Source organism: Hyaena hyaena, unplaced genomic scaffold, assembly GCF_003009895.1.
Source record: "Hyaena hyaena isolate Hyena2069 unplaced genomic scaffold, ASM300989v1 scaffold_21, whole genome shotgun sequence".
NCBI classification, from domain to species: Eukaryota; Metazoa; Chordata; class Mammalia; order Carnivora; family Hyaenidae; genus Hyaena; species Hyaena hyaena.
The window spans coordinates 4,205,319-4,228,651 of record NW_024080653.1 but is presented as its reverse complement, the minus strand read 5'-3'; the positions used below and the strand labels follow the sequence as shown (position 1 = coordinate 4,228,651).

Sequence of the window (23,333 nt, the reverse complement as noted above, 5' to 3'; positions counted from 1 at the left end):
GTCGGGCATTGTCCCAGGGGCCTCATCCACCTGCCCTCGCTAGCCCCCCGGAGCCATCCTGGGAGGGGCAGGGCACTGGAGCTCAGATCACCGGGGTTAGCTCGCCCCAGGGCCACAGTGCGTGGCGTGGCTGGGAGGCCAGTGATGGGCATCACTCCAAACTCTTCTGTTTCCCCCACACACACGGGCCATGAAAACATCTGCAGTTAACATCAAATCACAAACACAGGTGCTGGAAGATGAAGTGGAATTTTCGTTTGTGTGTGAGACATTTTCCCCCTTTGTTCTGAGATGAGCGCCTTTCTCCACTGACGGCATCTTATCCTTTGAATAAGTTCTTATTCAAAAAATCAGAAAGTACTTCCTCTTTGCACTGGAGTAACACCTTCCATGCCTTTTTCTCACATCTGTCCCCAGGCCTTCAAGTCTCCTCCTCAAGCTACCAGCTATTTCTTATATGTCTTTCCAGATCTATTTCATGCTGATACAAGCACTATGTGTCTGTGAAACAAACAGTAGCCCAGTAGATCCCGTGCTGCATCTTTGTTTTCTTGGGCTATCTTAGAGATAGTCAATAGCAGCGTGCACGGGAATGCCGCGGTTCTTCTCAGTGACCGGATGGCATTCTACATGATGACTATGCCGTAATTTAAGAATCCTCACCGATACACTATTGGGTTCTTTCCAGTTTTCTGGCCTTTTTTTCCCCTAATTTCAACAGTGTACCAATAAATATCCTTACACATTTTAAAAAAGATCCCAGGGAGATATGGCATGTTTACTCAGCGGAAGATCCAACATTGTTAAGATGTCACTTCTCCCTGAACAGATCTATAGACTCAACACAATTCCCGTTCCAATCCCAGGAAGTATATTTTTTCCCAGAGACTGACAAAGTAATTTTAAACTTTATAAACCGACAAGACCTCAAATAGCCAAAATAATTTATAAGAGAAGAACGAGGATTCGCACTATCTAATTTTAAGACTTTCTATAATAAAGCTGCAGTGTGGTGTTGGTGAAGGGGCAGATAGATGGATGGGAATCAGGAGTCCACAAATAGACACAACACCACACACACACACACACACACACACACACACACACACACAATTGATTTTTGACCAGAATGACCCACTATTTCAAAGGGGAGACAGTGGTCTCTTCAGCAGTGGTGCTGGGACCGCCAGAGACAGATGTGCAAATGGAACGCGCTTGGGTCTCAGGCCATGACAGGCGATAACTTGGAATGAGTCACATGCCACGTGGAAGAGCTTAGCAGAAGACAGAGGAGGAGGGGATCTTCACGACCCTGGGTCAGGCAACAATTCCTTGCAGAGGACACAAAAAGCATGAGCTATGAAAACGAATTAGTTGGGCTTCATCAAAATTTAAAACCTCTGCTCTTCCAAAGCCACCATCGGGAGAAGGAGCAGGTGAGCCACAGGCTGGGAGAAAATATTTTCAAAGCACATCCGAGAGAGGACTCGGGTCTGGATTATGTGAAGAACTCTCGTAAGTCAATAATAAGATAAACCACTTAATTTAAAAATGAGCAAGAGATACTCCCAAAGAAGGCATAGGGGAGGCAAAGAAGCACAGGAAAGGTGCTCATCCTCACTAGTCTTCAGGGAGATGCATCTACTAATGACCGAACGTAATGGCTACAATCCAAACGGCAGTAGCAAGTGTTGGTGAGTTGGGGAGTAACTGGGACCCTCACCCACCGCTGGAGGGAATGCAAAATGGACGAAACCAAACTGGAAAACACATCGGCAGTTTGTTATAAAGTCAAATACGCGCTGACCAGCAATCCCACGCCTGGGTATTCACGCAGGAGAAAGGGAAACACGCGTCCCCACCAAGACGTGTACAGACTGTCACAGTAGCTTTTCCAATGACATTCCCAAACCGGAAACGACGGGGCAGTCCGTCGGTGGGGGAGCCGATGAACACAGTGGTGGGCTGTCCGGCAAAAACAAGGCACAACTACTGATCTCGCAGCACCCCACGGGGGGATGGAGTGCAGAAGCAGCGTGCTGCATGCAGGAAGCCGGATGAGCAAATCTGCACAGCCATTTACGGGACACCTTGGGAATGACAGGGCCATAGGGGACAGAAGGCAGGTCGGTGGCCGCTGGGGGCGGGAGGCGGGCGAGGGCACAGACTCTGGGGGGGTGTGGGGACACCGGCCTCTTCCATTTGCCGAACTCGCAAAAACCGTGCACTGAAGAGGGAGAACTCTTCCACATAAGAAATGTGTACATAAATTAAGCCTCCAGAAACCCGACTTAAAATGGAAAACCTACTCATTTTCTTTTTTAGGAAGTAGCAGCCTTACAGATGTCTAAAATCTGACAATAAAAAGAAGACGTCCAATTTAAAAAAAGGCACAGTCACAAACGGCGTGACAGAAGTCTGAACACGCGGAAAGTCACACACACGGGAGAAGAGATGCCTGTGCGTGCCCCAAATGCTAATAAATTGTCGTTGTCACCAGAGGGAAAAGATGGTGCTCTTGGAAACCTCTGTTTTGCAAATTCCCTATGATGGGATCACTGATCCTCGATACAATTTATTGCTAAAAAACACACTTTATTATTATTTTTTTTAATGTTTTTATTTATTTCTAGGAGAGAGAGAGAGACAGCGTGAGCAGGGGAGGGTCAGAGAGAGAGGGAGATACAGACTCTGAAACAGGCTCCAGGCTCTGAGCTGGCAGTCAGCACAGAGCCCGACACGGGGCTCGAACCCACGAACCGCGAGATCATGACCTAAGCGAAAGTCGGACGCTTAACCGACTAAGCCACCCAGGCGCCCCAAAACACACTTTAAAAACTTCCTAGATGAACAGATACCAATAGAAAATACCCGGATACAGACACTGGTAGAGCTGAGAACACGGCCCCCACGTCGGGCCTGATCCGTTCACGGGTCACGAGGGCAGCTGTTTGGGGGCCTGGGGCACCTGACATCTCAACACCCCGGGGCGAGGGCTCTGTGCCAGGCCGCCCCTCGCATGTCCCATCAGAAGTAAGACAAGGCTGCCGGCAGGGCCCTGGGGACCGGGTGTGGCCCCGCCCCCAGGAACTGTAAGTCCTTGGGTGTCCCCCCCCCCGAGGGTAAGCACAGCACCGTCTGTGGCTCCTGCTTGTTTTGAGATGTTGCCTTTGAATATGTGACCTCCAGTGTTGACTGTGGTCCCAGTCAGACTGTGGCCGGGACCCGCTTTTGACCTGACTTTGTCACTGACATTGCAAAGATTCAATGGCTCGTCGTGGTCTTTAAAGTGACAGGGAGGTGGGGACCTGTCTGGTCTGGAGGTCCCATATGGGCTTCCCCCAGGGCTGCTGGGTCCAGACTGAGGGGTTGGCGGCTGACAGCAAGGGGCCATCGGGGCAGGAGTGGCCAGAGGCCAGAGAAGCGCGTGGACAGACTGCCCGGTGCTCTGGGAAGAAGCAGGTCGGGGGGAGGGCGCGGGGCCTCCGACACTGAGCCGCGTCCCAGCTGTCATCCGCCCTGTGCTCTTTCCCGCGGGCGGACCCTGTAAGTCCAAGGTCAAGCGTTAGCCTCTTTGGTGCCCACATTTCCTAGTGGACACGCAAGCCTGGCATTCTCACGTCTAGGTCAGCCTCCCGTGCCCTGATCCCTGGAAACCAACCCCAAGGACACAGAGGTACTCCCGACATGATGGCCACACGCGGCTTCTGGGCCGGGGCGGGGGGTGGGCCCGCCGGGGGCCGCCCCAGGTGAAGGACCCCACCTCGGGGTGTGGGCCTCCCGCCGGTCGTCCTGACCGGAGCCAGGAGCGTCGCCGGCTTCCCTCCTTGTCCAAAGCGGTGTACGCGCTACGAGCTGGCAGAGCTGGTGTTTAGTTCAGGCGCTGGACTGGCCTGGAAGTCGGAACGGCGCACGGTCTTATTTCTGCGGCGCCCTGACCTTCTGTTAGACCGCCTCAGACTTCCTTCTTCCAACCTGCATGGATGCACGTGGCGCGTCTCCATCTCTGCGGTTAGAATTTGCAGCCCTCACGGTCTCCTGTGCGGACAACGCGTTCTGACGGTGGACTCCGCTCCTCTGGGCTGCCGTATAGCTTCAGAAAGGACGCTGTCCTAAGCTAGACGTTCCAGTGCTGGTCAGGGGTGTGGGCTGTGTGTGTGCCTGCGCACGTGTGCGGGTGTTGTGTGCACGTGTGTATGTGGGCGCACGTGTGTGTAGGTGCACACATGTGCGCCTGTGTATGCACACACATGTGTGCGGGCTCTGTGTGCACACTTGCATGTGTGTGCGAGCATACCTGTGGGAGCGCGCGTGGGTGCATGTGTGCACATGTGTGCCTGTGTGCATGTGTGAGCGTGTGCATGCATGTGCGGTGTTGTGTGTGCACTCGCATGTGTGTGCGAGCATGCCTGTGCGAGTCCATGGGTGTGAGTGCGTGTGGGTGTGTATGTGTGTATTTGCGTGCACACGTGTGTGTGCCTGTACGTGTGTGAGCACCTGTTTTGCTAAAACACCCACCCAGCCTTCCATGCACGCATGTTGTGAAAACATGGTTTTCACTGTGGTTACATCGCACAGTCCCGAAGTGTGACCCGCTGCGCTCCCGCGGGACTCTGGAACGCCACTGAGCGGTGTGACCGGCACCGCCTTTTGGGGACACAGCTGCCAGAGCTGGGCATGTGCGTCCCCGGGGCTCCAGGCTGATGGAGACGACGGCGTACGGCGCACTCTGAAGCGGATTCACCCTGGACGCGGGGGCACCCAGGAGCACGGGTAACCCTCACGCCCGGGCAGGGAACACCCCCCGGAAGCAGCCCGGTGGCCGCCCTGCGGTGGGAAAGGGAGGAACGAGCGATCCATGTCCTGATTTGGAAAGATCTCCAGGGCACGTGGACGAATGAGAAAAGCGAGGCACAGAGCAGGGCGTGTGCGGCACGTGACCGCAGTGACGGTGCCCGTGTGCCTGTCGTCGTCGCTGTTGTTTGAATTACAGGACCACCAAGGGCAAGTGCTTCCCAGCTGTCTGGCCCCAGGACACTGCGCCATGGAGTGGCCAAGGCCAAGAGCCGTCATTCACTCACCCCCGCCCTCCATGGCTCGGTGCCAGGAGAGCCGCCTGCTGCCTCCAGGCCCGGGCATGGCGTGTGGGTCCCCGTCACCCGGGGCGGTCTGGGGAACGAAGTCAGTGCCGGGCCAGAGCCCCCTGCCCCGACACCCTGCCCAGGCCACACAGAAGGGATGGGGAGCCCTGGGGGACGGCCGTCTCCCTTCCCCACGGGTGGGGAGGTCAGGACAGGATTCCGGCTGGAACGCAGCCTTGGGCACGACAGTCGCACAGGGATGGTTTCCGCGCATGGGTGGCGAAGAGCAAAGCGGAGGGATTCCTCTCCGTCCCAGAAATAAATACGCCTTTCCCCTCTGTCACCGCATCTCCTAATCCTCCCAGGAAACCTGAGCGCGAAAGCTTTGCTGCTCTGGGGGCCGTGGGGAGTTTGAAAGGACTTAAGCGCTGAATCTCGGTGAACAATAGGGAGCTTTTGGGGCGGAAGCCGGGGACATGCCCCCCTTTGTCCCAGCAGCGGCAGTGGGACAGGTGCTGTGGGCGCACCTGAGGGTGGTGGGGGTCCGCACACCCACCTGGGGCCCTGAGCCGGCCCCGGCCCCCGCCCCCGCGTCACACCTGGGAGGCGGCGAGTGGCCCTCCCAGCGCCTACCTGTACGCCTCCTGGATGGTCCTGTGCGCCTCGTCTCGGTGCTTCATGCCCACCAGGCAGGCAGCCCACTGCTGCAAGATGTGCCTTTTCTCCACGCTGATGGCGCCTATCTCCGTGCAGGCCTGCGGGCGACAGTGAGCGTGACGCGGATGGTGGGCTAGCGGCATCAGAGTGCCCAGAACGTCTCCTTCCCATATCGCGCACGGTGAGCGGATAAACGCAAAAATAAGTACAGCTCAGAAGGCACATCGAGCACCCACCTGAGCCCTGACCCCAGGGCTTCGAGGAGCTCAGAGCCAGGGGGTCGAGGGAGGAGGAGGAGAGGGCGGGTGGCCGGCGGTGACTGATGCCCGGCTCATTGAGAACGCAGCCTTGGGTCCACAGATGGAGCCTCGGGCCGACGCCCCTTCCCATAAGAGCCCTCACCATCGGGAACGACCTCGGTGAGGGCATCTCTCAGGCCCTGGTGTGTGTGTGCGCATGTGTGCATGTGGGTGTGGGTGTGTGCAGCCACACTCTTGACGGTTTGCGACCCAAAATTAAAAACCAGCATGTTATACACGGGCTTTCGTGTCAGCAAGTATTTACTGGATTGTCGGACAGGCTTCCACGGCTCGGACATACAGTGACTCTCTCGTAGCAGAAGTCCCCTCCCCCCAGCCCTGCGGGGACTCTGCTATTACACACAGCTCGGTCCACAGTGACTCCCTATTCATTTCGCCGTGCAGTTTTTAGATCTACCCAATGTTTATTCGCATGCGTCTTCAGTACTTTCCTTGGGATGAAGCTCCAGTGATATTTTGGGAAGGGGGTAGGGGAGTTTTGGGGGCTGGGACGGGTGTAGGGGAGCGTCTTTCCCCGTGTGTGTTACAACGCTGTTCTTGAATAAAGATCTTTTTTTAATGTTTATTTTTGAGAGAGAGACAGAGAGTGAGCGGGGGAGGGGCAGAGAGAGAGGCAGACACAGAATCTGAAGCAGGCTCCAGGCTCCGAGCTGTCAGCACAGAGCCCGACACGGGGCTCGAACCCACAAACCGTGAGATCATGACCTGAGCCGAAGTCAGATGCTTAACCGACTGAGCCCTCCGGGGGGCCCTGAATAAAGATCTTGATAAAGACCCACGTGTGTTTTCACTGCCAGCCTGGAAGGCTCCCCACCCCCGCCCCGCCTCAGCGCACCGGTTCATCCTGGCCAGCCTGGAAGTCGGGTCCGACTTCGGCTCAGGTCATGATCTCACTGTCTGTGAATCCAGCCCCGTGTCGGGCTCTGTGCTGACAGCTCGGAGCCTGGAGCTGCTTCGGATTCTGTGTCTCCTTCTCTCTCTGCCTCTCCCCTGCTCATCTCTCTCTCTCAAAAACGAATGTTAAAAGTAAATAAATAAATAACCTCTCTTCCCACCCTCAAATTTACTCGTCAGTGAAAGCCTGTCTCTCCCTGACGTGGCTCCTGTCTTTCCGTGGAGCTGCTGGTGCCCGGGGTCCACAGCCACTCTGGCTGGTGAGCCTCACCCTCTCCACCTGCTCCCTTACTGGGTCTGTGCTTAGAAAGGCCGCTCCAACTCAGGATTTAAAAGATATTTTTCTTTTATTTTCTTCCAGTGCATTTCCCCCCATTTACATTCCTGATCCCATCTGGAATTCATTTCAGTGTCTGGTATGAGGAAAAGATTTAATTGTTCCCCAAATGATTAACCAAATGTCCCTACCCTGTCGTCCATGATTGCTTGTTCTCTACTAATTTATAATCTACTCAAGCTTTACACAAATGTTTGCCTCCTTCTGGGCTCTCTCACAGGCTACCGTGGCCTGCCTGGCGATCTCTGTGCCCAGGAACACATTATTTTACCTTCCGGGGCTTTATGATTGGTGATATTTGGTAGGACAGCGCGAGGGCGACGGGCCATGAAACCCCTCAGTTCCGGGGAGACGGATTGCGGGTCCGCCTTTGCGAATTTCCCTTCCCAACTCCTCCCTAGTCCTCTGAGTTCATTCTTCAGATAAACCTAAGAATCTCTTCTAACTATACAACTGCTTTCATTTTTTTTCCTTCCCCCTGAGATTCTGATCAGAACACATTCTAGATTCACAGGCCGGAGAGCACTGACCACCTTCCCTTACGGACCCAGGCATGTCTTTTTTTTCTCCAATAAAAGTGGTTTGTTTCCTTTCTGTTGTTCCTGCACACATGAGTGCAGATGGTGAGTCACAGATTAAAACAAAAAAAGACAGGGGCGCCTGGGGGGCTCAGTCAGGTGAGCGTCTGACTTCGGCTCAGGTCATGATCTCACAGTTCATGGGTTCGAGCCCCGCGTCGGGCTCTGTGCTGACAGCTCAGAGCCTGGAGCTGCTTCGGGTTCAGTGTCTCCCTCTCTCTGCCTCTCCCCCACTTGTTCTTTCTGTCTCAAAACTAAATAAACATTAAAACAAATTTTTTAAAAAAGACACAGCAACGTTGGTTGCTAGTGTTGGCCTCTGAATGTGGCGCCCACCGACTCCCAGGGCTGAGCAGTTAGGGAGACCCCAGCCCCCCTGACTGGCCACTATGGCCAAGGTGTGCCCAGCGAGCAGACGCGGGGGCCCAGATTCCTGGAGGCCTTTCGGGCTACCGCTGGCTACGGCCAGAATAGAAATACGGGTCATCCACCAGTGGGTTTCTGCTGCATCCGCCCCCCCCCACCCCCACAGGTCAGCCGGGTGTGGAGATGCTCAGGGAGACACAGGTCCGTGCGGGGAGCCTGTGGACTGAGCGGGCACAGTGAGCCGGTCACTCGGTGGGCACGGGCGGGCGCCGGGCAGGTGCCGTGCGGTGCCACAACGCTCCTACCTCGCTCACTGCTTTCCTGAGAACCCGGGTGTCCTCCGTCTGGGCGCCGCGCTGCGCCTCCAGCAGAGCAATCTGCTCCTCTAGCTGGTTGGCTTTGATGGTGAGCCGGTCCACATGAAGGTCCTGGGAAACGAGGTGATGGGCACCTCAGACAGAATTCTCCAGAAGCCCCCAACCCAAGTCAGTGACACCCCCCCCCCCCCCCCCCCCCCCCCCCTCCTCCTCAAGGCAGAGCAGGATGGAGCAAGAAGAGATATTTACACTCAAAGGTCTCTACCTGTATAATTTCTTAGTGAGCCCGAAGGGGGCNCCCCCCCCCCCCCCACCGCCCACCCCCGGGCCGGCCGCAGCCTCTCAGGGCCGCCACATTCACGCAAGAGGCAGAGCTAAGGGCCTTCTGGAAAACCGAAGGTTTGGCGGCAGTCGCTGCATACGCGTCAATTTTGCAAAACACCTGCTGCTTCTTCCCCATCTCGGCCCGCGTGCGCTCCACTTCCGACTTCTTCACCACCTGCTTCATCACGCGGATGTCGTCGCGTACATCCTGGTCGATGTTCTGCATGTAGAACAGATGCAGAGCCAGGCCCTCCAGCTCGGCTTGTAGAGCGGCCACTGCGGGGGAGAGAGGGAGGGCTGCTTGGGCAGCCCGCACTCGCACGCGCCGTCTCGGGGCCCCTCCAGCCGCTGGGGGCCAGGCCTGGGAACCCGCTTCTAGACTACAAAGACCCTTAGGGGCGCCTGGGGAGCTCCGTCGGTTAAGCGTCTGACTTTGGCTCAGGTCGTGATCTCGAAGTTTGTGGGTTCGAGCCCCACGTCGGGCTCTGTGCTGACAGCTCAGGGCCTGGAACCTGCTTTGGATTCTGTGTCTCCCTCTCTCTCTGCCCCTCCCCAGCTTATTCTCTCTCTCTGTCTCTCTCAAAAATTGATAAATGTTAAAAAAAAAAAAAACCTAAGTATTTTTATCTATCAGGCCAACTCATTTTTATTTTTTTAAATTTATTTTTCCCAGTCATGTTTTAAAGCCAGTTTCTGCCATTTTATTTTAACTTCCTCTTCCTACTTCTTTTGGCTAACTTGCCCTTTTAAAGCCTCTGGAAGTAGAATGTTTTCATTTCGGTCTTGTTCACAAAAAGCCAAATGAAACTAGGCAGGGTCATGGGTTTTACTCGAGTGCTTTCCGCCGCAGCCTCAAGTTCCGATTCGTGGACTCCTTTGCCGTCGGTGCCCTACGTGGTCCGTGGTCTCCGTGTGGACGAGTCTCCTTGGCCCTCTTCCCTTACCTCCTGACCGTCGCTGCCTTGTCGTTTATATTTGAGATCTGTGATTCTCAGCCCTGACTGCACATCAGAATTACCTGGAAGGTGAAAGAAAGAAAGAGAGAAAGAGAGAAAGAGAGAAAGAGAGAAAGAGAGAAAGAGAGAAAGAGAGAAAGAGAGAAAGAGAGAAAGAGAGAAAGAAAGAAAGAAAGAAAGAAAGAAAGAAAGAAAGAAAGAAAGAAAGAAAGAAAGAAAGAAGGAAAGAAAGAAAGAGAAAGAAAGAAAGAAGGAAAGAAAGACAAGAAACAAAAGACCCTTAGGGGCACCTGGGTGGCTCAGTCGGTTAAGCGTCCGACTTCGGCTCAGGTCATGATCTCACAGTTCATGGGTTCGAGCCCCTCGTCGGGCTCTGTGGTGACAGCTTGGAGCCTGGAGCCTGTTTCCGATTCTGTGACTCCCTCTCTCTCTGACCCTCCCCTGCTCACGCTGTCTCTCTCTGTCTCAAAAATAAGTAAAACATTAGAAACAAGAAAAGAAAAGAAAAGAAAAGAAAAGAAAAGAAAAGAAAAGAAAAGAAAAGAAAAAAGAAAAGAAAAGGAAAGAAAAGAAAAAAGAGCCTGTCCCTTCGTGAAACTGCTGCGTCAGAGCTGCGGGCTGGGCCGGGTCCCGGTGGCTCTGAGTCGCCCTGGGCTCCTGCAAGGGGCAGAGGCTTGCTCCCCGCCTGCTGGCGTCTGGTCCTGTCCTGCCCGTAAGCCGACAGCATTTTTTTCCTTAGCCTTTGGAATTTGAAAATGTCACCAGCTGTGTCTAGGCACGTTTATTTTCTCTTCCCGCTGTCTGGGCCTCTGTGGCTCTTCACTTCATGTTTGAAGGTTCTGCTTTCCGGAACTCACGCAGATGCTCTTCTCGGATGTCGTCGGTTGATGCCCCTGATCTCCTGGAATTTCTGTCTGACGGGCGTCGACCATCCCAGATGGAACATCCGACTCTTTTGTCTCCTCAAAACGTCCATCGCTGCACGTGGGGGCTCTGCTCTGAATTCGGGGGAGAATTCCTCAAATTTGTAGTGGTGTGGATGTGTCTGCTTAGTGACTTTGTCTTGGTGTGTTTTGGATGACGGTTGTACTTTTTATTTCCAAGTAGCCTCTCCCCCTCCTTCTCTCTCGTTTGACTGACGTAACAGCCTCTAAGATCGCAGGCGGAGTACCAGCGGGGGAACGATCGGCCCTCTCAGCTGCGTCATTGGGCCTGTGCCCAGGGAGGTGACTGCTCTGTGGGCAGGGCGGGGACCACCCGAAGCCCCCAGCGCTCAGAGAGGAGAAGCCGAAACAATTCCGGAATCCTGCTTGGTTGGGCAGTTTCCTTCCCTGTGTGTCCAATGACCCCCAGGAAGGACATGAAGTCCAAGAGGCACTGCTTGTCTCCGGGTGCCTGTCCACACCCTGAGCCTCCGCTGAGGGGTCCTGGCATGAAGGGGTGGGGGCCCCATGACCTACACCCCCGGACGGTGCGACTCTATCGTTACTGCACAAATTTCGCCTTCTCTTTTCGGTATTTTCTGTTAATTTGGTGGCGATCAGGGAGTGTGCTTGATAAATGAGCATTCACCCTGCTGCCGCCAATCCAGAAACTTCTGCGTTTCTCAGGGTCTAACATGTTCCCCATCATAATGATCATACAGAGTTGGTAAAGAAAGTTGGAAACAGGAAAAAGCCCCCAGACTGAAATAATCACAGTGGAGCGTGCAAGTGGCTGTTAGGGGAGGCCGGGGACCCTGCTCTGAGGGGCGGGGGGGGGAGGCTGTTTTACTAGGAAAAGAGCTATTGCCTCATCTGGTCCAAAGCCTCCCTGGCCCCCCGTTCCTGCGCCATCCCCTGGGCCGTGGGCCCCTGGCTTATTCAAGCCCCTGTGCTCAGGACTGGGCTTCAGCCATTCCTTCCCGATTCTTCCAACCCCGCCAACCCGCTGCAGCCCACGTGTCTCTTCAGCCTATGAGGCTTTCGTGTTCCCGTGTTCCCCTCGTGAGGCCTTTTAAGACCCAGATGCCTTCCCTCCCTAAAAAGGCTGGGAAACCTGGTAAGACAGACCACATATTGTTTTCTCCATGCCTGTGATGGCCCGACAGGACGTTTCTGGGGGATGAGATATCGTGTGGCACCTCCCCGTGGGGACGTGACCGCACGTGGGACGCCCCACTGGGTCATGACGGCGCTTGGGGGGACACCCTCGGGGTCGCGCAGGCGTCCAGGGACGTGACCGCACGCGGGACGCCCCACTGAGTCATGACGGCGCTTGGGGGGACACCCTCGGGGTCGCGCAGGCGTCCAGGGACGTGACCGCACGCGGGACGCCCCACTGGGTCATGACGGCGCTCGGGGGGACACCCTCGGGCTCGCGCGGGCGCCCAGGGCCCTGACGCACGCGGGACGCCCCACTGGGCCCTGACCGCGCGCGGGGTCGCCAGCCTTACGCTCCCTGCGCTCGCCGTCGGCGCTCTCGCAGGTCCGCTCGTAGAGCAGGCGCGCGGCGCGCAGCTCCTCCTCCTGCTGCCGCCGGGCGCACGCGGCCGTCGAGTGCCGGTCGTGGCTCCTCTCCAGCTGCATCTGCAGGCGGGCCAGGTGCTGCTGCACCCCGTAGAGGTCCAGCCCCAGCTCCTGCCGCTGCGCTCGGGTTTGCCTGGTGGCCACGGCCTGCGCACGGAGACGGAGGCTGCGTCACGGGCGGAGGCGCACGGCCGCGGCCGGACGGATGGATGGACGGATACGCACCAGCTCTTGAAGTTCCAGTTTCAGCTTCTCTATCTGTCGGTTGAGGTAGTTCTTCAGGGCAGCCTGGAACCTTACCATCAGGGGCTGAAACAACAGAGAAGCGAGCCTGGGTCACTCCTGGCCTACACAGGGCACAGCCCAAGTCATCAGAGCTCTCCGGGGGGGGGGGGGGCGGGAGGGGGCACAGGGAGGACTGACACGCTGGGTGCTCCCCGCTTCTGCGCCGGGACCTGCTCTGGCAGCCACAGACTAAAGGCACTCGCGGTCCCGTCCCGGGCACTGAGCGCGTATTTTGGTGAAATGACTGGGTGAGCGGGTGTGGTGCTCCTGGATTCCCGTCCCCCCCTCGCCCCCGCCCCCAGGATGAGAGGGGGGTGATGAGCAGGGCCTGGGACACCAGCACCGAATGAGCACTGAGCCCTCTTCCCAGAGCGAGAGCCGATGGTCTCCAGGGTGAGCACCCCAGCTTTGCGAATGGGCTCAGTCAGTCAAGATCTGCCTTCCCCGACTGCCAGAAGGGTGGGGCCAGGGAACTCCTGATCCCGTAGCTTCGCTCAAAGCAGTGGCTCTGAATGCGGGTGACCGTGCCCCCACCCAACATCCAGCAGTGTCGGGAGACATTTCTGGCTGTCATGGCTTAGGGGCAGGGGCACTACTGGCATCTAGTGCCTGGAGCCAGGTCCCCCCCACCCCGGGACAGTCCCACCCCAGAGAGTGACCCGCTCCCAATGTCAGCAGAGCCGAGGTTGAGACTTGGCAAAAAAAAAAAAAAAAGAAGATGCTTCACAGAGCACTGGCCCAAACCGTGCGGACACAGTGCTGGGTGGGTGAGGGCCAGCGCCGGCTGGGGTGGGGCGTGGGGTGTGCGGAGCCAGGCAGAGGGAGCCTAAGCAGCAGGCTAAGGGGCGTCTCTTGTGACCCTCCACGTGTCTAGGGCTCCGCTGAGGCCTGGGAGCGCGTCCTTACGTGGTCTGGGTGCAGAACCATCAGATGGTCTGTGTCTTCCTCCGCCTCGTCGCTGCCCTCGGACTCGGTTCTCTCTGCCGCCTCCTCGGGAGCACTTAGCTGTTGGATCTGCTCCAGGAAGGCGGGCATGGCGCCTCCCTCGGGCCGGGCCTCGGGGTCATCTGGGCGGACACCTGGGGGGACAGCAAGCCCCACTGAGGGGTTAGTACGGGGCTTGGCGAGGCCGCTTGCAGGCGCCTCGGGCGAGGCTGATTTCCAACCTCCTGCAACATGATGGAAAAGAGAAAGAAAACATCCAGCGGGTTGGGGCTCAGTGCTGTTTACAGGGTCTTCTGTTCGCAAATCTTCCGTGTGTTGGTTCACGTGTCCATAGAAAGGATCACATTTTATTTATTTATTTTTATTTGAGAGAGAGAGAGCGTGCATGAAAGGATCACATTTTAGGGGTGCCTGGGTGGCTCAGTCCGTTAAGCGTCAGACTTCGGTTCAGGTCATGATCTCACGGTTCGTGGGTTCGAGCCCCGCGTCGGGCTCTGTGCTGACAGCTCAGGGCCTGGACCCTGCTTCAGATTCTGTGTCTCCCTCTCTCTCTGCCCCTCCCCTGCTCATGCTGTCTCTCTCTCTCTCTCACAAATAAATTAAAAAAAAAAAAAACGTTAAAAAAATTTAAAGGTAATATGGGGGCGCCTGGGTGGCTCAGTGGTTAAGCATCTGACTCTTGATTTCAGCTCAGGTCATGATCTCACTATGTGTGAGCTCGAGCCCTGCATTGGGCTCTGTGCTGACAACACAGAGCCTACTTGGGATTCTGTCTCCCTCTCCGTCTGCCCCTCCTCTGTTTGCTCTCTATCTCCTGCTCAAAAATAAATTTTAAAAAAGGTAATGTAATGTATGTTACCTTTAATATATTCCAAGAAGGAAAGGTGTTTTGTATATACTTTTTTAGACACAAATAGTGAGTATTTGATGAAAGTTGGCTTCTTACTGTTTTGTCTGGTTTTGAACGGAAAACGGCGGGTAAGATTGACAAGAAATGAAGTATCTGTGAGGTTCCACTGCCAGCTTCCCTATCCACCTGAGCTGCAAAGGTCCCATTCTGTTTTTAGCTCGTTCAGATGTGTGCTACCTTCATGTCACTTGAGGGACGATGCAAGACTTTGTTAGCTGGACCATCCATGCACATGCACCATAAGGAATAAGAAATACCCCGATTTGCTTTCCCCACATCCCCCACACGGGGACAGAGGACAGGGTGTGTCGAGTGAGCCTCTGAAACTCAGCAAACGCGTACTCTTTGGGGTTTCATTGCTGAGCGCCTCTCTGAGACCAGGAGGCAGCAGGAAGTGGCAGTCAGGGGCTGTGGTTTGGACGTCATCGGAGCTCAGTCAAGGCTTGGTTCTGCCACTCACTCGGATAGGCCACTAAATGACTCTGAGGGTCTTTGAAAAGTGCAAGATTGGTTCCTACTTCATCAGGTTACTATAAGGATGAAACCAAATAAAACAGAGTGAATGCTCCATAAATATTATCCCTGTTTTTTAATAACTTTTTTTTGTCTTTAGGCTCATAGCTGAACAGGAAACGAGGTAACAGGTGGCGAATGAGTGGCATTGCTCACACAGAAGGGGACGTGAAGGGGCTTATCCCGTGGACAGCATGAACCCGGCAGGGGCATCGTGGTACCTGGCTCCCGTGTGAAGGGCTCCTCCGTGCTCGAGAGCAGCTCATCAAAGTCCAAGGACATGATGCTACTTCCCTGGCTCAGTCGGAGATGATGTCGTGCCCCCAGAGGGAAGACTTGTTGCTGGAGCTCTTCCTGAGAGGTTTTCTAGAGCAGGCACAACCAAACCCACATCAACGAGGGCTTATTCAGGACTGAAGTTATTTGATTTTGATCTATTACAGTGTTCAAAATTCAACGTAATTGCTAAAGCAAAACAAAACCATTTGGATATAAAGTTACTTGGGTTTTGCAAAATAGAAAACATCTATGCCCTCGACCCCAGGAATTCAGGAATTCACCTGTCTACATCTGCAGCAAAGTGTAAATGCTGAGGAATGGGTGTGTGTTACATGTGGGGTTCTTTACTCCCTGACGCTGATCTCCCTGGGGATGGTAAGCAACACCGCTGAGCCTCCTCTGTATAGAAGGACGTTGGAAAGCCTCAGCCACAGGCTAGAGGGCTGCTTCTACTTCTTTTCTTCCAAACCATTCCACTTTAGGGACATTTTGATAAGAAAATGTCTTATCTCTTTCGAATTCAACACCCAAAAAGCATTTCTCCAGTAAAGAAATGGGCAAAAGACATGAACAGACACTTCTCCAAAGAAGACATCCAGACGGCCAACTGACACATGAAAAAATGCTCAACATTACTCATCATCAGGGAAATACAAATCAACAATGAGATACCACCTCACACCTGTCAGAAAGGCTAACGTGAATAACTCAGGCAACAACAGATGTTGGCAAGGAGGCAGAGAAAGAAGATCTCTTGCACGGCTGGTGGGAATGTAAACTGGTGCAGCCACTCTGGAAAATAGTATGGAGGTTCTTAAAAAAATTAAAGATAGAACTACCCTCTCACCCAGCAATTGCACTACTAGGTATTTATCCAAAGGATACAGGTGTGCCGTTTCAAAGGGGCACATGCACTTCAGTGTTTATAGCAGTATCGACAGTAGCCAAAGTATGGAAAGAGGCCATGTGTCCATCTAAAGATGAATGGATAAAGGAGACGTGGTATATATAGACACACACTGGCGGATTACTCGGCAATCAAAAAGAATGAAATCTTGCCATTTGCAACCACGTGGATGGAACCGGAGGGTATTGTGCTAAATGAAATTAACCAGAGAAAGACAAGTATCATATGACTTCACTCATATGAGGACTTTAAGATACAAAACAGACGAACATAAGGGAAGGGAAGCAAAAGTAATATAAAAACAAGGAGGGAGACAAAACATAAGAGACTCTTAAATATGGAGAAGAAACAGAGGGTTACTGGAGGGGTTGTGGGGGGCGGCGATGGGCTAAATGGGTAAAAGGCATTAAGGAATCTACTCCTGAAATCACTGTTGCACTATATGCTACCTAACTTGGATGCAAATTAAAAAATAAATAAATACGTAATTAAATAAAATGTCTTCTCTCGATAAAAATGCCTGCTTCCTTTTTAAGTTTAAAAGAGATTCTTGCAATTATATTATTGTTGACGATAATTATTGCTGCTGATGAACTGGTGGGTATTGGTAATAACAATGACCCTGCACAATACCCTGTGAGGCAGGTAGGAGTCACTTCTGTTATCTGGCGGGAGTGGGGGCGGGGGGAGCAGCCTCACAGAAGCTAAAGACCCTGCCTGAAGTTCCCATGGTCGCCCAAGGGCAGGTGCAGACTTGGGATGCCTCAACCCCAGCTCACCCTCATTTCTAATACTTTTTCAGATGATGCTGATTCTAGAAACCACCCCGAGGTATCCAGGACTGTAATGATAGTAGTGGGGGCTCAGAGTCAAAAGCCCACCCTGTGGGGTGTCCAGCAAAGGCTTCTCCCACCAAGAAATCGACAAGCCATCTACAGGCCGATGTGCTCAGCAGCTCCCTCCCAGCAATTCCTGTTCTTTCTAAAGACTGAGCACCAATCGGGAGGAAGGGAAATCGGGCCCCTCTCAGGTTTGCTTCTCTTCTTCTGGTTATCACATTTGGAAACTGTTTCCCTGTGCGTTTTCTAGAAACTAGACCCAAGGACGGACACTGGGTTTTCCAGCTCACTTCAACAAGTGGCCTACACTTCACATCTCCTGGACATCTTACAAGATGGGGACAGTTGTTGTTTTGAGTTTAATTAGTGGGCATTAAACCGTGTTATTCTCTGAAGTTGTTAACTCCAGGGTTCATCAGGTGCGGCAGGATTGCTGCTTTGTGGTTCAAAATGGCGGCTTTGGAGCAAGAGCGACCGGCAGGGCTGCACGACTATGACGGGCAAGTCTGTCCGCCCTTCGCTCATCTGCGCAGCGATGCACAGCCTCCGCCCCACAGGCTTGTTGCCAGACTCACTGAGACAGCACCGTCAAGGGCGTAGGCGCGTCCGGCCCAGAGTCCAAGATGGAGGAATGTAACCCTGCTCCTCACTTTCTTTCCAACTCAAACCTGAAGCCAGTAGGTGGGGCTGGCCTCACGTGGGGTTCCAGAGGCCGTCCCCATGAGGGGTCATCACGGCACAGGTGACAGGCCTGGGCCTGGCGACAAGAGTCCCCACAGAGGACAGCCCGGCACAGAGTTGGGGCCCAAACATCCGGGGACTGGCCTGGGTGGAGTTGGCCCCACAGTGGTGACGGTGACTGGGACGGCCCAGTGTGGGGGTGTCACAGTTCAGGTGGGGTGAGGAGGGCCCACTAGAGGGTGGAGAAATGCAGTGAGGGTTATGTCCGGGGGACTGATCAGATTAATAATGACATCAAGGAGACGGGGGGCGGGGGGGCACTGCGCTTCTCACTGTTGGAAAAGGAACTTGGAAATCTGGGAAGGGAGGGCATCAGGAAGACCCCACTCGGGGGGGGTGGGTTGTGTCAGAGAAAGGTTGGCATGAGCTATGTGTGCTTGTGTGTGGTGTGTGTGGTATCTGGTGTACATGTGGTGTGTGCAAGGTGTGTGTGTGTGTGTCTTTGATACCGAGAGACCCTGGGGACAGTGACATCCCAGTCAATCAGAAGTGTCTGATTCTAGGGCCAGGCAGTTCTGTGCCAGAGAATGAGAAAGTGCCCCAAGGATGACGGCAGTTAAAGAGCAGAATGATGTGAGTATGTCAGAAGGACACAAAGACCAATTTAAATGGGTTCTCCTCGGCCACATTGGGGACAGTTTCTATTCAGTGTTGTGCCGGAAGTTCTGGCCAGTGTCAGAAGGCAAGAAAAGATATGAAGGGCATCCAGATTTGAAAGGAAGACATTAAACTGCATTTATTCACAAACAACACCATCTTTGCGAAAAGTTGTATGGGTGCTACAGAAACAAAAGCTCTTGGAACTAACAAGGGTGTTGGGGCACCTGGACAGCTCAGCCGGTTAAAGCGACAAGCTCTCGGTTTTGGCTGAAGTCGTGATCTCACAGTTCGTGGTGAGTGAGAGCCCTGCATCGGTCTCTGCGCGGGCAGTGTGGAGCCTCCTTGGGATTCTCTCTCTCCCCCTTTCTTTCTGCCCCTCCCTAGCAGCGTGTTGAGCAATGTTGCTGGATATAAGATCAATATACAAAAATCAGTTGTGTTTCTATATACAATAGAGCAACAAACAATTGGAAGACATTTAAAATACCATCAAAAAATCCAAAACAGTTAGGGATAGATCTTATAAAAGATGGACCTGTACACACTGCTGAGAGAAGTATGAGTTCCTAGAAATATGGTGGTGATCTGTTGTGATTTTTTTCTTCATTTGAAATACTCACTTGCCTGTCTTAAACAAAAAGAGCACCTTCCCACACAATTTTGCGCTTTTTTCTTAAGTTTATTTATTTATTTTGAGAGACAGAGATAGTGAGCAGGGCAGGGGCAGAGAGAAAAGGGAGTGAGGATCCCAAGCAGGGTCCACACTGTCAATTCAAAGTCCAATGTGGGGCTTGAACTCACAAGGAATGAGATCATGACCTGAGCCGAAACCAAGAGTTGGACACTTAACTGACTGAGCCCCGTAGGCATCCCTACACCCAATCTTTCTTAAAGGGTAACTTCGCAGTGAAGGCTGGCACTTTTTCATCAAGGGATCCACACCAACGTCATTGGTCATGGGGCAAACTACAATCGTGTGTCATCTAATAGGACACAAGGAGAATCCATCTGTGAACCTTTCCATGGCATCGTAACCCATCATAAAAAGTTCTTCTAATCATACCTCAACTTTTCTTTTTTCTGTCTTTCTTTTTGTTTTTTAAGTAGCTCCACCCCCAGTGTGGAGCCCAACATGGGGCTTGAACTCATGACTCTGAGATCAAGACTTGAGCTGAGATCAAGAGTCAGACGCCTAACTGACTGAGCCACTCAGGCACCCCCATAATTTGATTTTTCTATAAGCCAGTGATTGTTCAAAAATTAAAAAAAAATAAAAAGAAGGGCACCTGGGTGACTCAGTCGGTTGGGCATCCAACTTCGGCTCTGGTCATGATCTCACAGTTCGTGGGTTTGAGCCCTACCTCAGGCTCTGTGCTGACAGCTCAGAGCCTGGAGCCTGCTTCAGATTCTGTGTCTCCCTCTCTCGCTGCCCCCTCCCCCTCTTGTACATGCTCTCTCTGTCTCTCTCTCAAAAATAAACATTAAAAAAATAAAAAGAAATAAAAAGAAAAGAAAATTATGAGACAGTAACTATTGTCATTATACTAAGGGGATGTCAGCATCCCCTTACATGAACCTAGGGTTGGCGAACACCAAAGGTCCAGAAACTCTTGGCGTTCAATAGCGGGTCCTGAGACCCAAGTTTGCTAAGAACTTTCTAACAGGAACCACAGTTTGTTTTTACAATGCCTCCTGAGTTCTTCACCCGGGCGACAACCACAGAAGCGATAAAACACTTTTATAAAATAGACCTCAGAGCCACTCACCGATCTGCTAGCCTGGGGTCCGGAAGCATCCTGGCCTCTTTGCTCAGATAAGCCCACTGCTTGCTGGGACGGCCGTGTGGAGATGTCCCCTGCTTCTGTGGGTTCTGAAGGACCGGGGGCTTCTCTGTCTTCAGGAATGGCTTCCCTCCCTGCATATTCGTGCGGGCGTGTGGGGTCCGCTTTGTCCCTCGCCATCTCCTCAAGACTTGTGTATAAATACGTCAGGTCGGTGGAGCTGACTTTCCCTTCAGGCGATGTGCCTTCCATATCGGATTCGAATTCTCCTTCAAATTCAAAATCCTCTTCCATTTCCACTTCTTCAACATTTTCGACTTCCCCATCAATTTCGGTTGCCCCTTCACCAGGGACTTCCCCAGGGGCGGCAATGTTCTCTTCAGAAAGTTCTGCAGCATCAACAGCCTCTTCGCTTTTCTGGTGACTGCTCTCCTCTGTCGGTGGCATCTGAAGATGTGTGGCATGGAAAAGAATCAGGACACAGGGTAGAAGGCCTGTGATGTTTGACTCTTAATTGTGTAATTACACGGAAGGGAAAATTGCATCTACACATGTCTGCGTGTCACTGAGCGATTATGCTCAATGCTTTATCTGTTCTCTCCAGTGTTCGTGAGTTTTGCGTCCTTTGTTATAGAAACTGAGTTCTGAAAACCTCAGGGTTATCTGAGAAGGAGGCGGGGGCGGAGGGCATTGTGACTAGCCACCAACACTCAACAATTGGGTGGAAGGAAAATGATTTTCTCTGCGATGGTATTGAGTCTGTTCTAGTGCAAGGTGTAGGGTCACTGTACAGTCTCCTGCAGAGCAGCTCTTAACTCTTTAATTCCCAGTAAATACAAGCCCAGCATAACCCACCCCACAGGGAACTTTACCTGATCATCTTCATGACTGTGGTCTTCGCCTTCAACACTCTGGTCCTCGCCTTCCTTTCGCTGGTCCTCGCCTTCAGCACTGTGGTCCTTGACTTCCTTACTCTGGTCCTCAACTTCCTTACTCTGGTCCTCCCCTTCGTTAATCTGATCCTCGCCTTCCTTTCGCTGGTCCTCGCCTTCAACACTGTGGTCCACGACTTCCTTACTCTGGTCCTCCTCTCCTTCAGAAGTTGATTCACCTTCTAGCTGAGACCTGGTCGCAGAAATACAGTCTAAGCATTTCAAATAACAGCATTCTTTTTCTTAGCATTTATCACCTCCCTGTGTCTGTATATATTCTTATTTACTTGTTCATTATCTGCCTCCCCTCTAGGCTGTTGGCCTAGACTTTGTTATGTTTGTCATGAACCCCGGAACTAGATCATGCCCGTCACATGGAGGGAGGGAGTGCCACAGAAGAGTCGCTCTACGAATGAATGAAAAATAATTATGGAAACATCAAAGGAAAAGTGTAAGTAGATTACAACAGAAAGTCACCCTGAATATACATATACGTGTGTCTAGGACAAAACTGGGGAAAAGAAATACAAAGCAAAAGAATGTTGCACAAAAGGGACAAATATTCTCAAGACACTTGGTTAGTTTCTCCATGATTTTGATAGTAAAAGAATGTCATGACTTACATTCTTTTTTAAAAAATATTTATTTTTTTGGGGGGGAGAGCTCAAAGAGAGAGGGGCAGAGAGAGGGGGACAGAGAATCTGAAGCAGGCTCTGCTCTCACAGCAGTGATGCAGGGCCCACACTCACCAAACCGTGAGATCATGACCTGAGCTGAAGTCAGATGCTCAACTCACTGAGCCACCCAGGTGCTGTATGATTTACATTCTTAAAATTATTTTTTCTTGGGGTGCCTGGGTGGCTTAGTCTGTTAAGCGTCCGACTTTCGCTTAGGTCATGATCTCGCGGTTCGTGGGTTCGGGCCCCGCGTCGGGCTCTGTGCTGACTGCCAGCTCAGAGCCTGGAGCCTGTTTCAGTCTGTGACTCCCTCTCTCTCTGACCCTCCCCTACTCATGCTGTCTCTCTCCCTCTCCTAGAAATAAATAAAAATATTTTTTTAAAAAATTATTTTTTCTGATTAAAAATATAAGCTTATTTTAAATTTTAAAAAATGTTTATTTTTGAGAGAGAGACACAGAGTGTGAGCAGGAAAGGGGCAGAGAGAGAGAGGAAGAGACACAGAATCTGAAGCAGGCTGCAGCTCTGAGCTGTCAGCACAGAGCCGGAGGCGGGGCTCGAACTCACTAACGGTGAGATCACAACCTGAGCCGAAGTCGGAGGCTTAACCGACTGAGCCCCCCAGGCGCCCCCAAACAAGCTTTTTTTTTTTTTTAATGTTAAACTAATACAGAAGCGTGACACAGACAATGAAAATCCTCTCTGACTTTCCCTCCCCTTCTCAAGGTAACCACTAGTAATGAGATTTAAAGGTACATTCTTTCAGATATTTTTGTACACATTTAACCACACTGCGCAGGCGCGCGCGCGCGCGCGCACACACACACACACACACACACACAGAAAGATCACACTCTACATACTGTTTTCCATTTAGTCTTTTCATTTACTGTAACTTGGAATTCTTTCCATATCAGTACATAGTGCTCACCAAGGGGCTTCCTGACCCGCGGGGACCCCGACCCTTCCCCTCCCGCCCGCAGGCCAGGCGAAGGGGGGGTCCGCCCTTCCAGGACGGAGGGGCGGGGCCCCGGCCCGAAGAGACCCCCACTCTCAGGCCTGGCAGCAGGCAGAGCCAGCATAGTGTTGCCATGGTTACTGCGCGGCGAGCAAGTCCCGGGGCTCAGGGAGCGGACAGCAGGAGCGAGGGGCGCTGACAAAGGGATGGAGACGCGGAGGGGGGCGGGGGGCAGGGGGTGGTCGGGCGGGGGGAGAGGCGGGAAAGACCAACAGAGCGGGGATGGGAGGGGCGTGAGGGGCGGGGAGCCCCCGAGGCTACGCCGAGGCGGAGGCGTGGGGGCGCTGCGACACCCGCGACGCCCGCCCCGCTTACCCGCCGGCCGCGCTACCCGGCTCCGCCATCTCCGGTTGCTAGGCGACGCGTCAACATCCGGCGGGCGGGGACCGGGCGCGGGGCTGGCGCGGGCGGCGCGGCGGCGCGGCCTTTGTGCCACAGACGCGCGCTGGAGGCGCACAGGACCGCAATACGTGCGCGGGCGCGCGCACACACACACACACACACACACACACACACACGCACACACAGTTTCTCCCTCTCTGAGTCCGAGCTTGTCCCGCCTGGCTCAG

The 23,333-nt window shown here is 53.3% G+C and overlaps 1 protein-coding gene across 2 annotated transcripts in view; it reads right to left on the bottom strand.

Annotated features, from left to right (window-relative positions):
- CCDC40 (coiled-coil domain containing 40) overlaps nt 1-23,126 on the bottom strand; it is a 38,871-nt gene extending 15,745 nt beyond the window's left edge. Inside the window, exons 1-10 of one of the 2 annotated variants that reach the window (XM_039226580.1) lie at nt 23,080-23,126; nt 21,182-21,262; nt 20,123-20,588; nt 15,212-15,356; nt 13,529-13,701; nt 12,563-12,646; nt 12,265-12,484; nt 8,993-9,150; nt 8,539-8,661; nt 5,715-5,836 (exon numbers count right to left, since the gene is read on the bottom strand). In XM_039226580.1, the coding sequence (XP_039082511.1) occupies nt 5,715-5,836; nt 8,539-8,661; nt 8,993-9,150; nt 12,265-12,484; nt 12,563-12,646; nt 13,529-13,701; nt 15,212-15,356; nt 20,123-20,588; nt 21,182-21,262; nt 23,080-23,108 (1,601 nt within the window). In that variant the 5' untranslated portion in view covers nt 23,109-23,126. Of the gene's footprint in view, nt 1-5,714; nt 5,837-8,538; nt 8,662-8,992; nt 9,151-12,264; nt 12,485-12,562; nt 12,647-13,528; nt 13,702-15,211; nt 15,357-20,122; nt 20,589-21,009; nt 21,081-21,181; nt 21,263-23,079 lie in introns of those variants that run through there. The other variant, XM_039226579.1, reaches the window with a different exon arrangement.
- Between the last annotated feature and the right edge of the window lie 207 nt (nt 23,127-23,333).